The 20,773-nt window shown below is 36.2% G+C and overlaps 1 protein-coding gene across 2 annotated transcripts in view; it reads right to left on the bottom strand.

Moving 5' to 3' along the window:
• The window catches only part of CDC42BPA (CDC42 binding protein kinase alpha), a 312,993-nt gene that overhangs the window by 92,140 nt on the left and 200,080 nt on the right, over positions 1-20,773 (bottom strand). For both annotated transcript variants that reach the window (XM_023203616.2, XM_023203615.2), the window contains 2 exons: positions 17,576-17,823; positions 8,471-8,576 (listed from right to left, as the gene is read on the bottom strand). In XM_023203616.2, coding sequence (XP_023059384.2) covers positions 8,471-8,576; positions 17,576-17,823 — 354 coding nt within the window. The remainder of the gene's footprint in view (positions 1-8,470; positions 8,577-17,575; positions 17,824-20,773) is intronic.

Below are 20,773 nucleotides of genomic sequence, written 5' to 3' on the forward strand. Positions count from 1 at the left end.
ATTATCTTAAAATCCTTTCATAAAAATTTCATACTGGGAACTCCTGCAGGTCTGTTTCTACTGACTGCCTGGTTTTCATTTTCCCTTTTCTGATTTTGTTTTTGCTGTTGAATTTTTCTCTTGGTTTTCAATGATTTGGTTGGTTGTGTTTGCTGATATGTTTGGTAATTTTTTTCCTGCATGCCACATATCATGTATAAAAATTTTAGATAATTTTAAGACTCTAGATAATATCTTTCTCCAGAGGTTCTTTATTTTTACTTTTGGTAGGCAATCAGAGTAAAGATAGATTTTGGAGGCTGGGTTTCAGTCACTGAGGACTCATCTTTCTTACTCACCCTTACTCCTAAAATGTAGGCTTTCAATGGGTTCAACTGAAGGTCTGAATTATTTACTAAGGATCCTGCAACTTGATAGGCAATGCACTTCCATTTTTCTCTCTCCAGCCTTGTAAGACTGTGGAATACCACGTTCAACTTCCTAGATTCTGAGATTTTTCTGCTTTCATATCTGCAAATGCCTAAAGAGGAAAAGTGGCACTAAATGTTGGGCTCATTGCTCTGTACTATTATTCCCTTTAGGATCTTGGTCAGAAAAGTCCTGGTTTCCTTGTTGTCACTCCAATGACTTCTTACAGATGAATCCTGTAAGTGGTATTCATATAGTATTATTTTTAAAATCAAGCTTTATAGTTCTTCTTGGTGAGGTGGTAGGATGTAAGCTATTCTGTCACAGAAGCAAAAAGTTCTTAAGTTTTTAGAAAATTTATGAAAAAGGCTGGATGTGGTGGCTCACGTCTGTAATCCCAACACTTTGGGAGGCCAAGGTGGGTGGATGACCTGAGGTCAGGAGTTTGAGACCAGCCTGGCCAACATGGTAAAACCCCGTCTCTATTAAAAATAAAAAAATTAGATGGGTGTGGTGGCACATGCCTGTAATCCCAGCTACCTGGGAGGCTGAGGCAGGAGAATTGCTTGAACTCGGGAGGCGGAGGTTGCAATGAGCAGAGATCATACCACTGCACTCTAGTCTGGGCGGCAAAGTGGGACTTCATCTCAAAAAAAAAAAAAAAAAAAAAAAAACCCAAACAAACAAACAAACAAAAAAACACATGAAAAAATATTTGCATACTATTTTATTTCATAGCTACATTTTTTTTTTCTGATAAATGGTCTCATCTGCTATTTAATACTACTTCTTCCTTTTTCATATGTTTGTAGAGATACTGTGCTAGTTTCTTCTTGATGACTCAACTTTGATGAAGGTGAGTTGCTCCTAGAGGATCTATTCACAGGTTTTTAGGGATAAAAGGGCCATGTGATTGTCAACTTGACTGGGCCACAAGGTGCCTAGACATTGGATCAAACATAATTCTGGGTAGGTCTGTGAGGGTGTCTCTTAATAAGATAACATTTGAAATGGCATACTGAGAAGACCCCCCTCCCTAATGTATGTGAGTCCCATGTGATCAACCTGAACAGAACAAAAAGGCTGACTGCACCAATAGTAGGGGGGAACATCAGCTGTGACATCAGCTTCTCCTGCCTTCAGACCTGAAATGAGACAGAAGCTTTTCCTGAATGTTAAGCTTGCCAAGCTTTAGGACTGGAACTACAAAATATACTCTCCTGGGTCTCCAGCTTGCCCAGTGCAGATCTTGGGACTCGTCAGGCTATATAATCACTTGCGCCAATTCCTTATAATCTCCCCTGCTCCCAACACACATACACACACCCCCCGACCCCCCACATACACTCACTGTATTGGTTCTGCTTCTCTGTGGAACCCTAACTAATACAGGCCACAACCATGTTCTAAGTCAAGGGTCTGCAAACTTTTTCAGTAAAGAACCAGACAACAAGTATTTTCACCTCTGTAGGCCACATAAAATCTCACATTATCGTCATCTTCTTTTTAAAAATAGCCATCTTAAAATATAAAGATCATTTTTATCATGTGGGTCAGACAAAAACAATCTGGGAGCTAGATCTGGCCAGAGGCCATAGTTTGCCAACTCTCAATTCTAAGTTATTAGGAATTCTATTAATGACACAGGATTTTATTGGTGTTTATTTTTAACCTGTATTTCTGTGCAGAGATAGCCAATTTTGGCACAAATCACAAAGCAAAACTTCATTTCTTCCCCTCTGGCAAAACAACAACAATAAATTGTTTTACGCATATAGAGTTTGTCTGTAATTCCCCCATTTAATCCTAGCTCCAACCTCCTTGTCTTCCCAAAAGGAAATGAGATCCAGGGAAGCTATCAGTCACTGCTGGCACACATTGATTTGCCTATCGCAAACAAGAGATTTAAGTTTTGTACCTCAGGGTGTGCCATTCACCTCTGAAGATACAGTTTACCAGTTTTTTTTTTTACACTTTTACTGAGGTATAATTTATATAACATAAAATTCACCCATTACCAGTGTATAGTTGAATGATTTTTAGCAAACTTAAACAGTTGTACAGTGATTGCTACAATCCAGTTTTGGAACACTTCTAATACTCAAGAAATATCCCCGTGCCTATTTGCAATTGATCTTGGTCCCCACCCTAATTTCTCTACCTATCACTGATCTGCTTTCTATTTCTGTAGTTCTGCATTTTCTGAAATCTTCTATCAATGAAATAACAGAATATGTAGTCTTTTGTATTGGACTTATTTCATTTAGATTATTGAAGTTGAACCTCAATACTGTTGCATGTATCAGAAATTCACTCCTTTTTACTGCTGAGTGGTATTCTAGTATATGGGTATGGTATGCTTTGTTTATCCATGCACCATTGATAAACATTTGTACTGTTTCCAGTTGTTTACTATTATGAGAATATAATGCTATGAAAATTCATATGTAAGTCTTAAGGGGACTAGGCTTTCAATTCTTTTCAGTAAATAGGAGAACTGCCAGGTTGTATGTTAAGTATATGTTTAACTTTTTGAGAATTTTTGGAACTATTTTCTACAAGGGCTATGCCATTTTATACTCTTATGAGCAGTGTATAAGTTCTAGTTCCTCCATATCATTGCCAATAGTTGATATGGTCACTCCAATTGAGTATAGACATTCTCGAGGGTATACAGCAGTATCTTGCTATGGTTTTAAGTGGCATTCTCCTAATGACAAACATCTTTTCATGTGCTTATTTGTTATTCATGTATCATCTTTCATGAAATGTCTATTCATCTTTGTTACCCATTAAAAAAACTGAGTTGTTTATATTCTCTATTGTTGAGTTTTAAGAGGGTTTTTTCCTTCTTTTTTTTGGAGATAGGGTCAAACTCTGGGCAGTGGCGTCATCTCCACTCACTGCAGCCTTGACTGCCTAGGCTCATATGAATCCTCCTGTTTCAGCCTTCCAGGTAGCTGGGATTACAGGCATGCGCCACCACACCCAGCTAATATATATATTTTTTTTAATTTTGTAAAGATAAGGTCTTATATATTGCCCAGATTGGTCTTGAACTCCCGGGCTCAAGTGATTCTCATGCCTTAGACTCCTAAAGTGCTGGGATTATAGGTGTGAACCACCATGTCCAGCCTTAAGAGTTCTTTACATACTATGAATACATGTCTTTTTTCCAGATAAATGATTTGGAAATATTTCCTCCTCATCTGCGCATGTCTTTTCATTTTCTTAATGTTCTTTTAAAACCATCTGCACATGTCTTTTCATTTTCTTAATGTTCTTTTAAAATTTTGATGTTCAATTTATCATTACTTTTCTCTCATTCACTGTGCTTTTAATGTCATTATCTTGACATTTTTAACCCCAAATCACAAAGATTTTCTCCTATGCTTACGTTTTATATTTCAGATTGTGATCCACTTTGAGTTAATTTTTGTATAAGGTATGAAGTAAGGATCCAAGTTCATTTTTTCTCACATATCCAATTGTTCCAGTACTATATGACAAGATTATCCTTTTCCTATTGAATTGCCTTGGCACTTTTGCAGAGAATCAACTGACCATAAACGTAAGAGCTTATTTTTGGACTCTTCATTCTGTTTCATTATGCCAGTACTACATCTTTTTGATTATTGCGTATTTACAGCAAGTATTAAAATTAAATAGTGTTAATCCTCCAACTTCTAACTTTACTCAAAATATCTGAACTATTCTTGGTCTTTTCTATTCCTCTATAACTTTAAGGGTAAGCTTGCGAATTCCAGCAAACAGCCTACCAGAATTTTGATACAGATGTCCCAGAACTTACATATCAATTTGGGAAGAATTGCTATCCCAACAATATTGAGTCTTCCAATCCATTAACATAGTTATCTCTCAATTTGTTCAGATACTCCTTAATTTATCTTAGCAGTGTTTTGTAGCTGTCATCTTCCTTTGGTTAACTCCAAGACTTCTGAAATGGTTGTTTTTGACAATTGCATTTGCTTTTTAGCATTTTTTAAGAAGATTAATCAATCTCTTCATATTAGCATAGCCAGAAGTCCACCAGCTGTTTTTGAGGGTTGTATATGCAGCATCTTCTCTTCATTAATTCCTGCACTAATATCCATTTTGGATTACCATTATTTCTGATAGCCCTTTCACATTTGTGGTTGGGGTTTCAATTGGATATTTGCAAGAGGAGGAGGAAAATGCAAACTCTGCACTGTCATATTGCAACAGTGACAAGTAGTTTTCAACAGATTGCTTAATATATGTGCACTTGGTCAGAAAAAAGTCAATCTTTGCATTATTACCAAATAAAAGCATGGACTCTGGAGCCCGACTACCTGTACTCAAATCCTACTTCTTATTCTTGAGATTGGTAAAGTAGTTTCACCCTTCTTTGACTTAGTTTCTTGATCTATAAAATGGCAAGAACAAAAGGGTACACTGTAGAGAGTTATTGTGAAAATTAAATGAGTTATATGAAGTAATTCAGAAGATGACCTGCACATAGTAAATTTTAAGTATCAGTTCATTTTTCATGTTTGAAAATGAGGTTTTACTATTCATACAGTGACACATTTGACTTATAAGAAGACTACATAGGAATATGAAAAAATGCTCAACATTTTAAGTGAAAAGGCAGATTAGTAAGTGGACTGTATACATGATTGCAATTATGTAATAATAAGGATATAGGCAGAACCTGGAAAGGAACACACAAAATTAAAATACTTATTTTGTCGTGATCACATTATGGGTAACTTTCATGTTAAATATTTTCCACATTTTTAAAAAATATTTGAAAAACAAATTTTAAAAACAAATTACAACTTTTCTGACTGTAAACAATTAATTTTACTCACTGGCATAAATTGCTAAGTTTTAAAAATTTGTTATGAGATTGAAGGAAACCAGATGGCTAATTATATTTGCAATGCTATATATATATATATTTTTTTTTGAGACAGACTGTCACTCAGTCTGGAGTGCAGTGGTGTGATCTCAGCTCACTGCTACCTCCACCTCCTGGGTTCAAATGATTCTCCTGCTTCAGCCTCCTGAGTAGATGGGACGACAGGCACATGTCACCACACCTGGTTAATTTTTGTATTTTTAGTAGAGATGGGGTTTCTCCATGTTGGCCAGGCTGGTCTCAAACTCCTGACTACAAGTGATCTGCCTGCCTTGGCCTCCCAAAGTGCTGGGATTACAGGCATGAGCCGCTGTGCCCAGCCTGCAATGAATTACCTTTTAATAAAAAGTGGGGCTTATAAGATTTACAAAAATGTCATCTAATATTTAAAAATTTATTTAAATGTTTTTATTTTTGGAGTTTAAAAATGTGAACATCCATAATACATACCTTTCAAAATTAACCTAATAATTGCTTTCTGACTTTTGTATCTGTTATTCTGTCAAGAAGAGATCTAGTTCTCTTCAAGCTGGTTCCCAATGGAACAGCTGGTGTAGCAATGTCAAATGCTTCTGTTGTCATCCTTGGGGAAAATACCCACTTCAAACCAAATTGGAAAATGAATAAATGGAAAGTGAAGATGTGAGGTGAAGTTCAGTTGATCATCACTGAGACAGACAGAATTAAAAAGGGAAAGGTAGACTGAAAATTAAGAAGAGAGAGATGCAAAAATTGAATAAAAGTTTGAGAAACACAGCAGAGGTTCAAATGGAAACAGAGATTCCAGATCTCCCCCATTTTTTCAGGAATAAATATTGTCCTGTAACCACTGGACATTAAATATTTACCTACCATATGAATTTGCTCTCAAAGTGCTACTCATATCCTACCTACCTTTCAATTTAGCAAGAATGGGTAATTTTTTTTTTTTTTAAACAAACTATCCGTCAGGCCTCATCAAGGAGGCTTCACTACATATACTATGTCCCTTTCTCATGGATGTGTTAGACTGCAACACAATTTTCATCAAATAAGAAGTTTTGAAAAATTCTCTCTAAATATATATTTTAGAGAAACTCAGCAGAAATGTATGGGTAGCAATGAAATTAAACCAATAATTGAATGTAAAAACTTGATCTACATTCGACTTATTTTCCAATATAATTTTTCTTAAAATGTAATAACATCTTTAGTAGTTAACTCAACAGAATCTTAAAATTCTGTCTTATAGGATAAAATGACATTAAATTTTGTAATCAAATTAGTCAACACATGAAGTAACAATTACGTGACCTGTCTGGATAAAGTTCAAATATTGTTACTCTTATTTCAATGGAAGTAACTGTTATACAATAAAGTTCATGCACTGTTCATGGCTTAAAAAATCAATTTATATTACTTACTGTTCAGCCACCTTCTACAATGTTTGTATATGTTAGCTTTATAAGACTTTACAATATGAACAGTATTCTTTCTCAAGTAGTTTTCAACTAGTCATTTTTTAAAGGCTTAGAAAACAAGCATTCATTTTTTAAATGTTTAAAATACTTATTTAGCATTTTAAATGCTAAATAATCATGGGGAAAATAGTGAAAATACAGAGCTATATATAAAACAAAAGGAAGAGTCTCTATTTTACAAGTAATGGTCTTTCAGTTTGTTATTGGAATAACTAATAATTGAACATAATATTTTTATTGGAGGAAAATACTAGATATCATTATAAAATGCAATTATCCAGCCCTTCTTATGTAAATGTAAGTAGAATTATTAAAACTTCTGGGATGGGCGCAGTAGCTCATGCAACCAGGCATGGTGGCTCACGCCTATACTCCCAGCACTCTGGGAGGCCGAGGTGAGTGGATTGCCTGAGGTCAGGAGTTCGAGACCAGCCTGGCCAACACAGCAAAATTCCATCTCTACTAAAAATACAAACATTAGCTGGGTGTGGTGGTGTGTGCCTGTAGTCCCAGCTACTCAGAAGGCTGAGGCAGGAGAATCGTTTGAACCCAGGAAGCGGAGGTTGCAGTGAGCTGAGATTGCGCCACTGCACTCCAGCCTGGGTGACAGAGTGAGACTGTATCAAAACAAACAAACAAACAATAAACTTCTAGTTAGTATTAGGACTTTTACAACTGCTTGTTAGGAATTAGCACAAGAAATGCAGAATGGTGGGAAGTTGAGAAATTTGAGATGCTAAGTGGAAAAAAATTACTTTAAGTATTTGAAATTTTGTTCACAAATATGGCTACTTCTCAGTTCAGTACATGATTCTGTATTCAAGCTAGAAATTAGGCTGAAATGGTTTCCTTAGATTATCACCTACCCCGGTATCATTTCTAGCTTTACCAGTTCTCCTCTGTGAGTATGAATCAGCTGTTACAATTTCTCCAGGTTTGGCCTAATTGTCCCTGTTCTTGCCAAGGGCCCGACTTAACTTGGCCTGAACTTAGCCATCCATGACAGGGCAAATGATGAATACATGAAAGAAAAGAGTAAGAAAGAGAACAGATGGTGATATGACTTTAATGTTTGTCTCCTCCAAATCTCAGGCTGAAATGTGATTCCCAGTGTTGGAGGTGGGGCCTGGTGGGAAGTGACTGGACCACGGGGGCAGGCCCCTCATGAATGGTTTAGCACCATCCCCTTGGTGATAAGTGAGTTCTCACTCAGTGAGATCCAGTTGTTCAAAGGTGTGTGCATGTCCCCAGTCTCTCTCTTGCTCCCTCCCTTGCCCTTGCACCTTCTGTGATTGAAAGCTTCCTGAGACTCTCACCAGAAGCAGATGCTGGCACCACACTTCCTGTACAGCCTGCAGAACCATAAGCCAAAATAAACCTATTTTCTTTGTAAATTACCCAGTCTCAGGTATTCCTTTATAGTAACCCCAAAATGGACTAATACGGATGGAAAGTGAAATAAGAGGCTCAAAAAAAAAAAAAAAATTGGACAATTGGACAAAGAATAAAATGAGATAAGCATAACTGTCTCTTTAGAAGACAACAAAGAATTGTGTATATCATAGAAGCAATATAACTCAGGAGAAAGACTATTAAACAAAAATGTATGCCAAATACACAGTTATATCCACAATTCCTAAAAGTGTTGAACATCTAGCATGTACTTACTCAATTAATATGAGACCAAATCACTCACCTTATCAAGTTCACTTGTCAGTTTTTTATTTTCTTCAGTTAACAACACTTTTTCTCGTTCATACTGTTGTTTGAACTCACTTTCAAATTCTTCCCTTTCACTTTGACTAACACAATTCAAAACACAAAAGGAAAAAAGGGAATTAAAGGTCAACTGAAAACTTGAAATTATTTTTCCAATAGTCACATAAAACATAAAATATCAGATTGAACTGCAGAAATATTGTCCCCAGAGAATACAGCTTGTTTATAAGTAGTGACAGGCCTGGTGAAAGCATGTTCCAGGAATTTATATTACAATAATACTGATTTGTTCATTCATTTACCAAATATTTATGGACCACTTACTAGGTGCCAAGGAATTGTAGGTCTTGACAGCTACTGCTGTCACGGAGCTTATATTCTGGTAGAGGCGGATTGCCAGTGAAAAGTGAGTAAAATGAACTAATTTCAGACAATAAGTTCTAAATTTTATATATATATATGGTAATGCAATAAATAGTATTTGGGAGAGGGTGGCTACTTTATATAGTCAGAGAAGGTCTCATCAAGGTTGATAATGGACCAAAATGAAAATAATAGTTGCCATCTGCTTCACATTCATTATGTTCTATCGAAAGGCAAATTAGTTTGAGACCAATATTCTTACAAAATACAAAGTTGCTGGGCCCTTATTTAATATTAGGCCAGAGTCACTTCCTAGTGTTATCAATTTGATTAACAGTAGTATTCCAAACATTTTGTTCTTAATTAGAATTTATATGAGCTCAGAAATTTAAAAAAATTTACTGTGAAATAATTTCAGTTTTATAGAAAAGTTAAAGAATAGTACAAAGAATTGCTGTATCCTCTTAACCCAGATTCCCCAATTGTTAATATTTTACTGCATTTTCTCCATTAGTTTCATTAGTGTTCTTCAGAACCACTAAGAGGCAGCTAGCTGCAGATATTATGCCTTATTACCCCTAAATACTCCAGTGTGTATCTCTCAAAGTCAAGGACACTCTGCCATAATCATGAAGCAATCCTCTCAATTTAAAAAATTAACATTACTAGAACACTTACCATCTGAATTCACAGACCCAATTCAAGTTATCCCAACAATGTCTCCTTTTCTTATCAAGGCCAGGATCCAACTGAGAAACATATGTTGCATTTAGTAGTCATATCTCTTCAATTTCCCTTGGTCTAGAACAGTTCCTCAGTCTTCCCTATCGCTCACAACAGTTTTATAATGTATAGGTCTCTAATTGTGTACAGTGACACTCAACCTGGGGTCATCTGATGTTTATGACTAGTCTCAAAGAATTCATTTTTGGCTGGAATACCACAAGGACGATGTCTCTCAGTGCATCCCATCAGAAGGTGCAAAATGTTGACCTGTACAACACTGACCAAACCTCTTAGGCTAAGGGTATGGATTCAGAATGAGTGGAGTCCCCAAGACGTGAGATGTGAGAAAGAAAAGAAATTTTTTACAAGAAATGCGAGCCCCTTTAAATTAGCACGGCCAGAGAGGCACTGAAATGTGACTGCAGTGACATCTCATTCTCCCAATTGAGCTAAGTAATCTACCGGCTATGGGGACTCCAGACTGAGTGTCACCAATAGCTATAAATTAACCCAACAACGTCATATTCTGGACACCATTACTCACACCCTATATAGGTCAACAATATACATCCAATCATTAATCAATATTATTTCTGCAAACCAATGAGAATTCCTGACAAAAGACTTTTGTATGTTTCCTCTCCTGATTTGTCTTTCTTTAAAAACCTGAGCCTCTTTTTTGTTCTCTGGAGCACTTCTCTGTGTTTCCTGGGCTGCAGTCCTCAACCTTGGCCCAAAAAAACTTTATATTAATTTTGCCTCAGTTTCTGTCTTTTGGACAACATTTTGGAAACTTTGGGCAGCAAAAGACAGTGCTGAGAACTCTGAACCCTCATATCCCTTCAAACCTCTGCAGGTAGAAGCAATCTCATCCCTTTCCCCGCAGCAGCTATAACCTGAGGCAACCAGCCTGTTTTTGCATAAATCATTTTATGCATAAATCACTTTTCGCATAAATCAACTTCACCTGAAATAGTTACCGCAAAAGGGGAGGCCAAGTATCTTTAACACCTACCCAATCACTTGTCATTGTCTTCAGGCCTATGATGACAGTTAAGATCACGGCAGAGATTAGATATAAAAGCAATGAAGGTGTTAAAGGATTTTGCCAATTTATATTGGAAGGAGTATGGGCAGCATATAGAAATGAATTCTAAGAGCTGAGAAAGAAAATTTTTTTTTATCTGAGGAATGTGAGACCACTTAAATTATCAGGCCCAGAGAAGTATTTAAAATGTGAGAGCAGTCACATCTCACTCCCACCTTGAGCTCAATAATTAATCACCTCTTGAGGCCACTTGCCATGTGGGCTCTAAACTGATACCAAGTAGCCATAAAATGCCATACATTGGACACCATTACTCACACGCTATAGTTCAACAATGAATAGCCATCACTAATCAATGTTATTTTGTAAACCAATGAAAATTCCTGTCAAACAACTTTGTATCAGCCCAGTCCTGGTCTCCTTTTGCTTTTAAAAACCTACTTGTAACAAAGATCTAATGGAGTGCTCCTCAAGGTAACTTGGAAGTGTGTTCCTGGCAGCTGTCCTCACTTTGGTTCAAGCAAACTCTTTTAATATATCCTGTGCCTCAGCTTCTTCCTTCAGGTCAGAAGGGTGTTACCCCAAGGTGGGCAAATAAAAAATTAAACATAGCCAAATTTATCAAATGCACATACTCATCTAGGATTTGTGGTTTAATGTGTTGACTCAACATTCAGGTGTAGTTTTTCACTGCTAAGCTGAGTAATTGAAGCTTGGACTTTGGACCCAATAGTGGCCTACAGTCAATTAGCTGGAGCGTTACTGGCTCAAGGAGATGAGAATGTCAGAGTGGAACTATTATGTGCAACCTGGTCAGCCACCCACGAAGCATCCACTTCAGAACACCCAGAAAGCAGTCCTTTCACCAAGGCATTAATAAATACACTAGTGAGAGGGCGTTAGCATCCTGGAGAAACACTATGGTAGGTGTCCCAGATGACAGTCTGCAATGACAGTGGAAAATGCTAGAATGGAATTGTATTGCCTGATTTTATTAAAAATAACAGTATTACAGATTGGCTATTGTACCACCTGCTTTATTTACTTATAGCCTGATGCTTCCAAATCCTCATCTTTTCCCTTAAAATTAAAAATCACACTCATTTACTTGTAATGAATTCAATGAACGTATGCTTAATAACATCTATTTGTGTTTCATTTAGAAATCTGAGGAAAACATCTGTGATTTGTAGACTTCCTATGCTCACCTTATTTGATTACGTATATACTAGAAAGTGTGGTGAAAGGAGAGGTTAGGGGAAAGAGGAGGATATATGAACCACAAAATGATTCCTTGTTCTCAACTCTAGATAGTATTAAAAGTTCAATTAAATTTCCAACAGTTCTATCAATACTTTCAGTCCTTCCTTCCTTCCTACATCTACATACATACACATTTATTATTATTTTAATATTACAAAGTTTATTTAAAATGATAGTTCTGTGGAGCATGATAACTTATTTACCCTTAGAAGTAAACACAGTTTTAATAAGACATAAAAAATCTTCTAAGGAAAAAAGGGGAATAATTCTTTTTTTTTTTTTTTTTTTTTTTGAGACAAGAGTCTCACTCTGTAGCCTAGGCTGGAGTGCAGTGGTGCAATCTCAGCTCACTGCAGCCTCCGCCTCTCAGGTTCCAGTGATTCTCTAGCCTCAGCCTCCTGAGTAGCCACATGCCACCGTGCCTGGCTAATTTTTGTATTTTTAGTAGAGATGGGGTTTTACAATATTGGCCAGGCTGGTCTCGAACTCCTGACCTCAGGTGATCCGCCCGCCTCGGCCTCCCAAAGTGCTGGGATTACAGGCATGGGCCACCGTGCCCAGCAAGGAATAAGTTTTTTGAAGACAATATGTATTGTTATGTGACAAACAGGCTTATATCTACAGCAATTTGATGGATGCTGCAGGATGTTAGCAATGAATGAAATTTCATGTGGATCAGGCTGGGTAATTATATATGATTGCTTTAAGGTGAACAAAGAATATAAGTAATGGTTGATCTTAAAAGTGTAATCTTAAAAATCTCCTACATAACATTATTGAAGATATTATAATTTAAATGACAAATTCAAGGAAAATAAACTAACCTCCATCTCCAAGCAAATGTGTCACTTCACTATTATCTATAGACAGATGTTAAATTTAGTTATGTTTAGGAAGCTTTCCTAACACAGAAGTTCTTTTTCCTGTTTCCTGTTAGCATTAAACAAGCTTTAAGTCTTTTCCATATTAAAAATAAACAAATTCTCCCCATAGCCTGTGTTACAATTCATTTCCCAAATCCTTGTCTTCCCATTCACTGGTAAGCATCCTGAAACAGTTTCTGTAACCACTTTTTCATGGTTTAGTTGCTCTCCACCACACCAAAATCTGGCTTCTGCCTCCACTATCTCAAGAAAACAGCTCTCTCAAAACTCAACACTGGCCTGACTGTGATTACATCCAACCGGCTGGCCACGTTTGACAGTGTTGTCCACTCTTGCCCTCTTGACATGCTGTCTGGCTTTGACTTCAGGGATCCCACGCTCTACTAGTTTTTAGTCTACATTCCTGGCTTCTTTTCAGTTGCCTTTGTGACTCTTCTACCCTTCCTGTAAATACCAATGCTCCTCAGTATTCTGTCTTAGGTGCTGTCTCTTCCCTCTCTACACATGCTGCCTGAGGTATCTCATCAATGACACTAGTTGGTTTTATTTATGTATTCAGGTGATGATCTCTGAATCTACATTTGAAGCTTTTGTGGCCTTCAAACTGCTTGTGACTTGACATCTCCACAAAGACGTCCTCCAAGCACTGCAAGTTCAATATGCCCAACTCAACAAGAGAGCTCAACACAGACAAATTCCCACCACCCCTATCTACATCAATATACTCTACTTTCTCTTCTGATAGGTTAAAAAAAAAAACAAAAACAGATTGAGTAAGGCCAATCCCTTCATTATGAACATCCTGAAGTCAAGTACTTTTCTCCAGTACTTTCCTCTTCTCCTCTCTCCTCCAATCATCTATGAGACAATTTCTATCAGATTACAATCATGCTGTTATTTCTTCCATCTTAAAAAGAAAACCACACACACAAAAACAAAGAGCAAAATATCTTCTCTGAGATAATTTCTCCTCTAGCTATTACCTGATTTCACTGCTTGTTTGTGTGATAACTCCAAGTAACAATAGTTTTACTTCTACGTTCTGTCTCCAACTGCTCTCCTTCCAGTCTCTTTTAATCCTACTGTAGGGTCTTTGCCTTTGCTTTTCCACTAAAATTGTTCTTATCAAAGTCACCAATGACCTTCATATTGCTAAACTCAAATGCCATTATTTAGTCCTTATCTCACTTGATTCAGAACTCATTTTATTTGACATGCTGACAGACTTTATGTGCTTTCTTCACTTGGTTTCCGCTGTTACAGCAGGCAGTCAGGCAGATGTAAGCAGGACAGGAGGGATCCCCTGCCCCTACAGCCCCAACCAGGAATGGCCACATCAGGTGATGGCCAGGTGGTTGTTAAACTGTCTCTAAAATAATAGTTGATCACACCTGGTGCCAGGAAGAGGCAGTCTCCCACTAGACAGAAATGCCTGAAACGTGATCAGCAGCTTCCCAATAAGATTCAGGAGTTAGGCAAGTGGGCTCGAGCATACACACTAAGAGAAAAAATGGTGGAGTTTAACTGGTGGCATATGATCTTCTTCTAGGAGCACTAGACTAGCAAGGGAAGAATGCCTCAAGTGAGCACGTGTACAACTTCAGTAAACACACTGTGCATGCAGCCCCTCCCAAGTGCTGGCAGGTCACTGTGCATGCGGACAGCCCACCCCAAGGGAAGAATCAGAGAAGGGATGCAACTCCACAGAAGCATGCCAAGTCAAAGGTTAAACACTAAGTAAAAGGTTAAACCATGCACTTGAATCTCTCAGGTCACCCACTTGGCACAATTCCAAGTGTACTTTGCTTCCTTTTATTCCTGTTCTAAAGCTTTTTAACAAATTTCACTCCTACTCTAAAACTTGCCTCGGTCTCTCCGTCTGTCTTATGCCCCTTGGTCTAATTCTTTATTCTGAGGAGGCAAGAACTGAGGTTGCTGCAAACTCGTATGGATTTGCCGCTGCCAACATGAGGACGCTAAATTTGCCTGTTATTCTCCTGTCATTCTCACTGCCCTTTCTCTATCCACTTTGCTGGTTCCTCCTCATCTCTCGACTTCTAAAAATTGCAGTACCCTAAGGCTCAGTTCTAGGAAATTTTTTTCTATCTGTACCCATTCACTAAGTGTTTTCATACAATCTCAGAGCTTTAAATGCCATGGAAGTGATAATATTCTCAGGATTTTACCTCCCTCCCCCAAATCCAGGCTGGTCTATACATCAGCCTATTTGACATCTCCAACTGAATGTCTAATAAGCATCTCAACTGTAACTGTTTAAAATGAGCTCTTTCTGTTTATGAAAGAGTCTTGTTGGGAGAAAAATGTGCCCTTGATAATACTCCCAATCCAAAACTTGCCTCTCCTGTAGTCGTCCTTTCTAGTAATATATTCTTCCAACCACTTGCACCAAAAACCTTAGTATCATTCTTGAGTCTTCCTTTTTCTCCCTCATATCGTATCTAGTCCACCAATACATTGCTATCTTTACCTTTAAAGATCATTAAAATTCAAATCCTTCTTATCCCTTTTGCCATTACCCTAGGCCAAAGCCACTGTCATCTTCTGCTTGGATTACTTCAGTCATCTTCTAAGTGAGACCACTGCTTTTGCTCTTACCTAATTCAGACTACTCTTAACCTATTATTCAGAGTGATCCTGTTAAAACACAAATCAGTCGTCGCTTTTCTGCTCAGAATTCTACAATATAGTCATGTAATGCATAATGACATTTTGATCAACTATGGACTGCCATTAGTCCATCATCTATTAGTCCATAACTGTGTAAATTTTTCTACTTTATTATAATCTTATGGGAACACTATGTGGTGTTGAAAAATTCCTATTACCTAGTGATACTGTAACTGTCTTAAAGTACTAACATAAAGCATTACTCATGTGTATGTGATGATGTCAGTGTAAACAAACCTGTGCTGCTGGCAGTGTAAAAGTATAGCACATACAATTACGTATAGTACATAATACTTAATAATAAATGACTATGTTACTGGTTTATATATTTACTATATTATACTTCTTATCGTTAGAGTATACAGCTTCTACTTAATATATATTTTTTTAAGTTAACTGTAAAACAGCCTCAGGCAGGTCCTTCAGGAAGTATTCCTGAAGAAGGCATTGTTGTCATAGGAAATGACAATTCCATGTGTGTAACTGTCCCTGAAGACCTTGTAGTTGTGACTGACCCAGAGCAACTTCCAGTCCTATAAGCTTCATTTATGGTAAGTGCCTTATATAGGTGTACCCTTTTTTTAAAAAAAATCTTGTATATAATCACATCACAATACCTTTCCCAGAAAATATCCCTGGTGTTAAGCGATGCATGACTGTAATTCCCTGCAATAGTTTTACTCAGAATAAGAAACTATGCATCCACTAAATATGACTTTCAAGGCTTTACATGATGTGGCCCCTGATGCCTCTCTCACTTGTCTCTACTATTCTTCTCCCTTTATTCTACTTGAGGCACACTGGCCTCCTCACTATTTTGTAAAAAAACTTACTCTTCTCCATGGAGAATGCTCTTCTCATACATCTGTATAAATACCTTTTCTTTAGTCTTTAACTGAGAAATCAATCACCTTCTCAGTATCGTTTTCCCTGGCCATCCTGTATTTATATAATTTGATCCTCCCCTGAATGCTTCATAGACCCTACTCCCTGTTAATTTTTTGTTCTTAGCATTTATCATTATCTGATATATTCTATGTTTTGCTTATAGAAAGTTCTATGGGACAGGAATTTTTTTTCATTGTCACTGTCTTTTTGTACCAGTCCCTACAACAGTGTGTCACACATGGTAGGTTAAAAAATATTGCTCAATGAATAAATGCAACAAACTGAATAAACTCGGGCTTCCAATATAAGCTGAGAATGACAGTAACATATATTCAGTTTCCTGAAATCTAGAAAGCTGAGTATAACTGACAATTTCTCCTGCTCTCTCATTTCTCACAGCTGCTTATTATGTTCTCCAGGTTCTATCTTCTCAGTAGATGGAATCCATCCACTTCTCTCCATCTTCACTATCATCACCTGAGGCCCACACCTCATCTCTCCAAGCTGGATTCCTACCTTCAGACTCCTCCTCCCACTTCACTCTCCACACAGTAGCAAGAGTGGTCAGTCAAAAATGTAAATATAATCATGTCACCTTCCTTCAAAGGCCTGAACTCTGTTATGACTTTGCGTCTATTTTACTTTCCGGCTTTATTTCTCACCACTCCCATCTATTTATGCTTCAGTCATAGTAAACATCTTTCATTTTCTGAAGGTGGCAAGTCCCCCTTTTCCTTTAGATCTTAGCACATCCTCCCTGGACACTCCTCCCTAGCTACTTCTTTCTCACTAATTATATCTCAGCTTTGAGGTTTATCGTTTTTTTTTTTTTTTCCTTTTTCTTTCCTGGTAGAGATATGGTATTACTACGTTGCCTAGGCTGGGCTTGAATTTCTGGGCTCAAGTAAGCCTCCTGCCACAGCCTCTTAAGTAGCTCAGATTACAGGTATGTGTGTGTGCGCCATCATGCCGAGCTAGAAGTAATTTTGTTCAGAAAGCCTAGATGTACCAAAGTTATCTTTTGTGCCTTCCCTATATGTGCTCCTATACTTACCATTCCATCCGCTTTTCTATCATGCTACATTATAATTTTCTATTTGCCAATCCTGATTTTGGTCTCCTTTAGGTCTAAGATATGTTCATTGTTTATGTATCTCCAATAATTGACACAAAACAGGTACTCAATAAGTATTTACTATATAGTAAATAATGTGATCCTTACCTTTCTCTCCTGGTTTTTTCCAATTTGTCTTTTAAAATCATAATTTCTTTGTTGAGAGCAAGTTGCTGACCTTCTGAATCATGCAGTTCTTTCTTAAGATTTTTTATTTCATTTGCATGTATTCCTTCTCTTTTAGATAATTCTTCTTCATAAAAGACACTTTTCTTTTCCAAATCAGTCTTTAGTTTGGTTATCTCTTGCTGATGTTCTATGCTGCATATTCCTGGTGAGTAACTAATTTGTTTTTGCTATAGAAGTAATAACTAAAGATTAGTGCATCTACAAGAATAACAAAATATTAAATAACTTCTTTCTGTAATATAAATGAGTATTCATATAACTGCATTTTTTGTACATCCTAACAAAAATAAAATTCTATATTAAGTCTACTAACTTTTTGTCTGCTATATATTGCAAATATTTTCCTCAGTTTACATTCCTTAATAGTCTGTCTTTGTTGCTACTTTTAAATAGTTTTCTTCACACACAGATTACATATTTAGTCAAATTTTTAGCTGGGACTTACATGATTTCTTGCTTTACATTTAAATTTCTAATTTATTTAGAATTACTGTTGGTATATGGAGTGAGAGAAAAATCTAACTGCATCCTAAATCTGATGAGGAACTGATAAAAGTTTTAAGGACATCTGTGTCTTAAAAAAATTAAAATGGACAAAGGAATGGTAGAGTAGAATGTACAAAAATAAAGACAGAAACCTTTTGCAACAGTCCTGTGAGAAATGGCAGAGGTCTAAACTAACATCTCCTTCATATCTACACTAGAAAAAAAAAAGATAGATCTCTTCACTTTCAGATACGATTAAGAAGGAGAAGAAATTGGGTTGAAGTCTACCTTTTTAGAAATAAGGCTGAAATATTCTCTCAGTAATAAGAAAGAAAAGAAAATGTAAAGTCCAAAGATTCTTCCAGGTACTACCTAAAGGGTAAACAGAAATCTGATACAGACTACAGATTATGACTGTAGGATTTCCTAAGCTTTGTAATTTTCCAAAGGTCATTAATTTGTTATATCTTATCTGTCTCTCCAGTTGCAATAAAACTTTTAAAACTAAAAGAACCTATGCACTTAAGTTTAGGGACAACAAAGAATCAAGATCTGGAGGTCAGTGTATTCTTTTCTGAAGTCAGTCATAAGGGCAATAAAACTGGTTAAGGGCATAAGGGCAATAAAACTGGTTGACTTAAAGTAGAAGGAAAAATACCCTGACTCCTTCATATTTGAAGTATATAATTTAAAAAGAGCAAAGGAAGTGATGTGGGCCAGAGAAATAGCCCTGGCGTGTCCACTGCAATATTAACCATTTATTGAAAAAAAATTTTTCATGTGCCAGATCCAGATTGTCCAATGGTTTATTAGGCAGCCTAACATGCAAAAGTCTGCTTAACTTGAGAAGAACCAGAGCAAGGCAGATTCTTGCTATTAAGCATCGCTATGAAATGATATTAACCCATCTGTAAAAAAGAAAAACCTACCAAGAAATAATAGGTTTTACTGTAGGCACTGAAGATAATTTAATGTCAGCAAACTTATTAATAACTGTGTCATAAAATGAATTATTTTAATAGATTAAATTTTAAAATCCAAATGATAATCTCAGAATGTACCCCTACCCAATAGCATTTTATAAAATCCAGTAATAATTCCAAATACTACCCTAAGTCCCACAATAAAACCATCACATAAAAAACAGTAATTATTTTAATTTAAAAGTATCCATTTTGAGCTATCCAAATAATATTTATGGTGAGCCTTTAGAGATACATTGAGTAAATTCAGAAACATCAACAAAAAGGATGTCTTCCATTATCACTCTTATGCAACATTCATTTCAGACCAACATGTAAAATAGTCTCTCTCACCAACATGTAAAGTAGTTAAAAATATGAATATTGTGAAGAAAAATAACATCTTTATTATTTCTATTTAATTGTTCACGTAGAAAATACAAATAAATCTAGTGAAATGTGTTAGAACTGAGAGTTGAGTAAAGCAATAGCATATGATAAACACAAATCAATACTTCTAGATATTAAAATAAGCAATAAACAACAAAAATTTCATTGTTAACGGAAGAATAACAGTGAGAAATTTCTGATTTATATGAAAAAAACCTAAAAGTGTTGAAACAAACTATTTAAAAGGGAAGATTAAATGGACATGTATTCAATATTTTTCATGTTATCTTCCACATAATTCTAATTAAAAGTTCTTTATAAACGTGGGAATAGAAGGGCACGGAGACATGTTTCTACTCCGTGGATAAGAATAAACTGGTAAAAATGTCAAAGAAAATACCAAGGGGTGAGTGGGAAAATACACTTTTCAAATATTAAAACATACTATAACTCTTTACTAAAGTATCACTGTGACAGATCTGCTCTCTGAAATAATTTAATTCAATACATGAGACATCTTCAGGCACTAGGTAAGGCAATGATTAATAAATGAAATTGGAATCACCAGCTAGCAATAAAATAACAAAAATGAATCTCATGTCATACCATTTAGCAAAACAAACTCCAAACAGATTAAACAGTTAATTATTTTTAGACCCAACAAACATCCAAAAGAAAGCAGAATTAAATACTTATCAAAACTCTGAGAGGAGGACAAGCCAAACTTTGAAGCGACAGAAGAAACACTGAGAAAAACCAACAAATCTTCTACAATTTTAAAAAGAAACAAGATCAAAATTAAGGGATACATGATAAATTGGTTACATGGTTGCTGAAAATACTTTAAAAAGTAAAATTTTTACTGTGCAGAGAGTTTTATGTATATGACAGTACCACATTGTTTTGATTACTGTAACTATGCAATAAGTTCTGAAGTATGAGTCCTCCAACTTTGTCCTTTTTTTTATGATAGTTTTGGCTGTCCAGGTCCTTTGCAATTCCATATGAATTTGAGGATCAGCTTTTTATTTCTGCAAAAAAGACTCTGAATTTTGATAGGGACTGAGTTGAAGCTGTACATAACTTTAGGTACTGCATCTTAACAATATTAAATTCCCCTAGTCATAAACATGAGATGTCTTTCAATTTATTTAGATTTTGTTTAATTCCTTTTGGCAATGTTTTGTCATTTTTAGTTGGTTAAATTTGTTTCAAGGTATTTTATTCTTTCAGACGCAATTGTTAAGTGGAATTGCTTTCTTAACATTCTTTTAAGATT

This window comes from Piliocolobus tephrosceles, chromosome 1 (genome assembly GCF_002776525.5).
Source record: "Piliocolobus tephrosceles isolate RC106 chromosome 1, ASM277652v3, whole genome shotgun sequence".
In the NCBI taxonomy this organism is placed as follows: Eukaryota; Metazoa; Chordata; class Mammalia; order Primates; family Cercopithecidae; genus Piliocolobus; species Piliocolobus tephrosceles.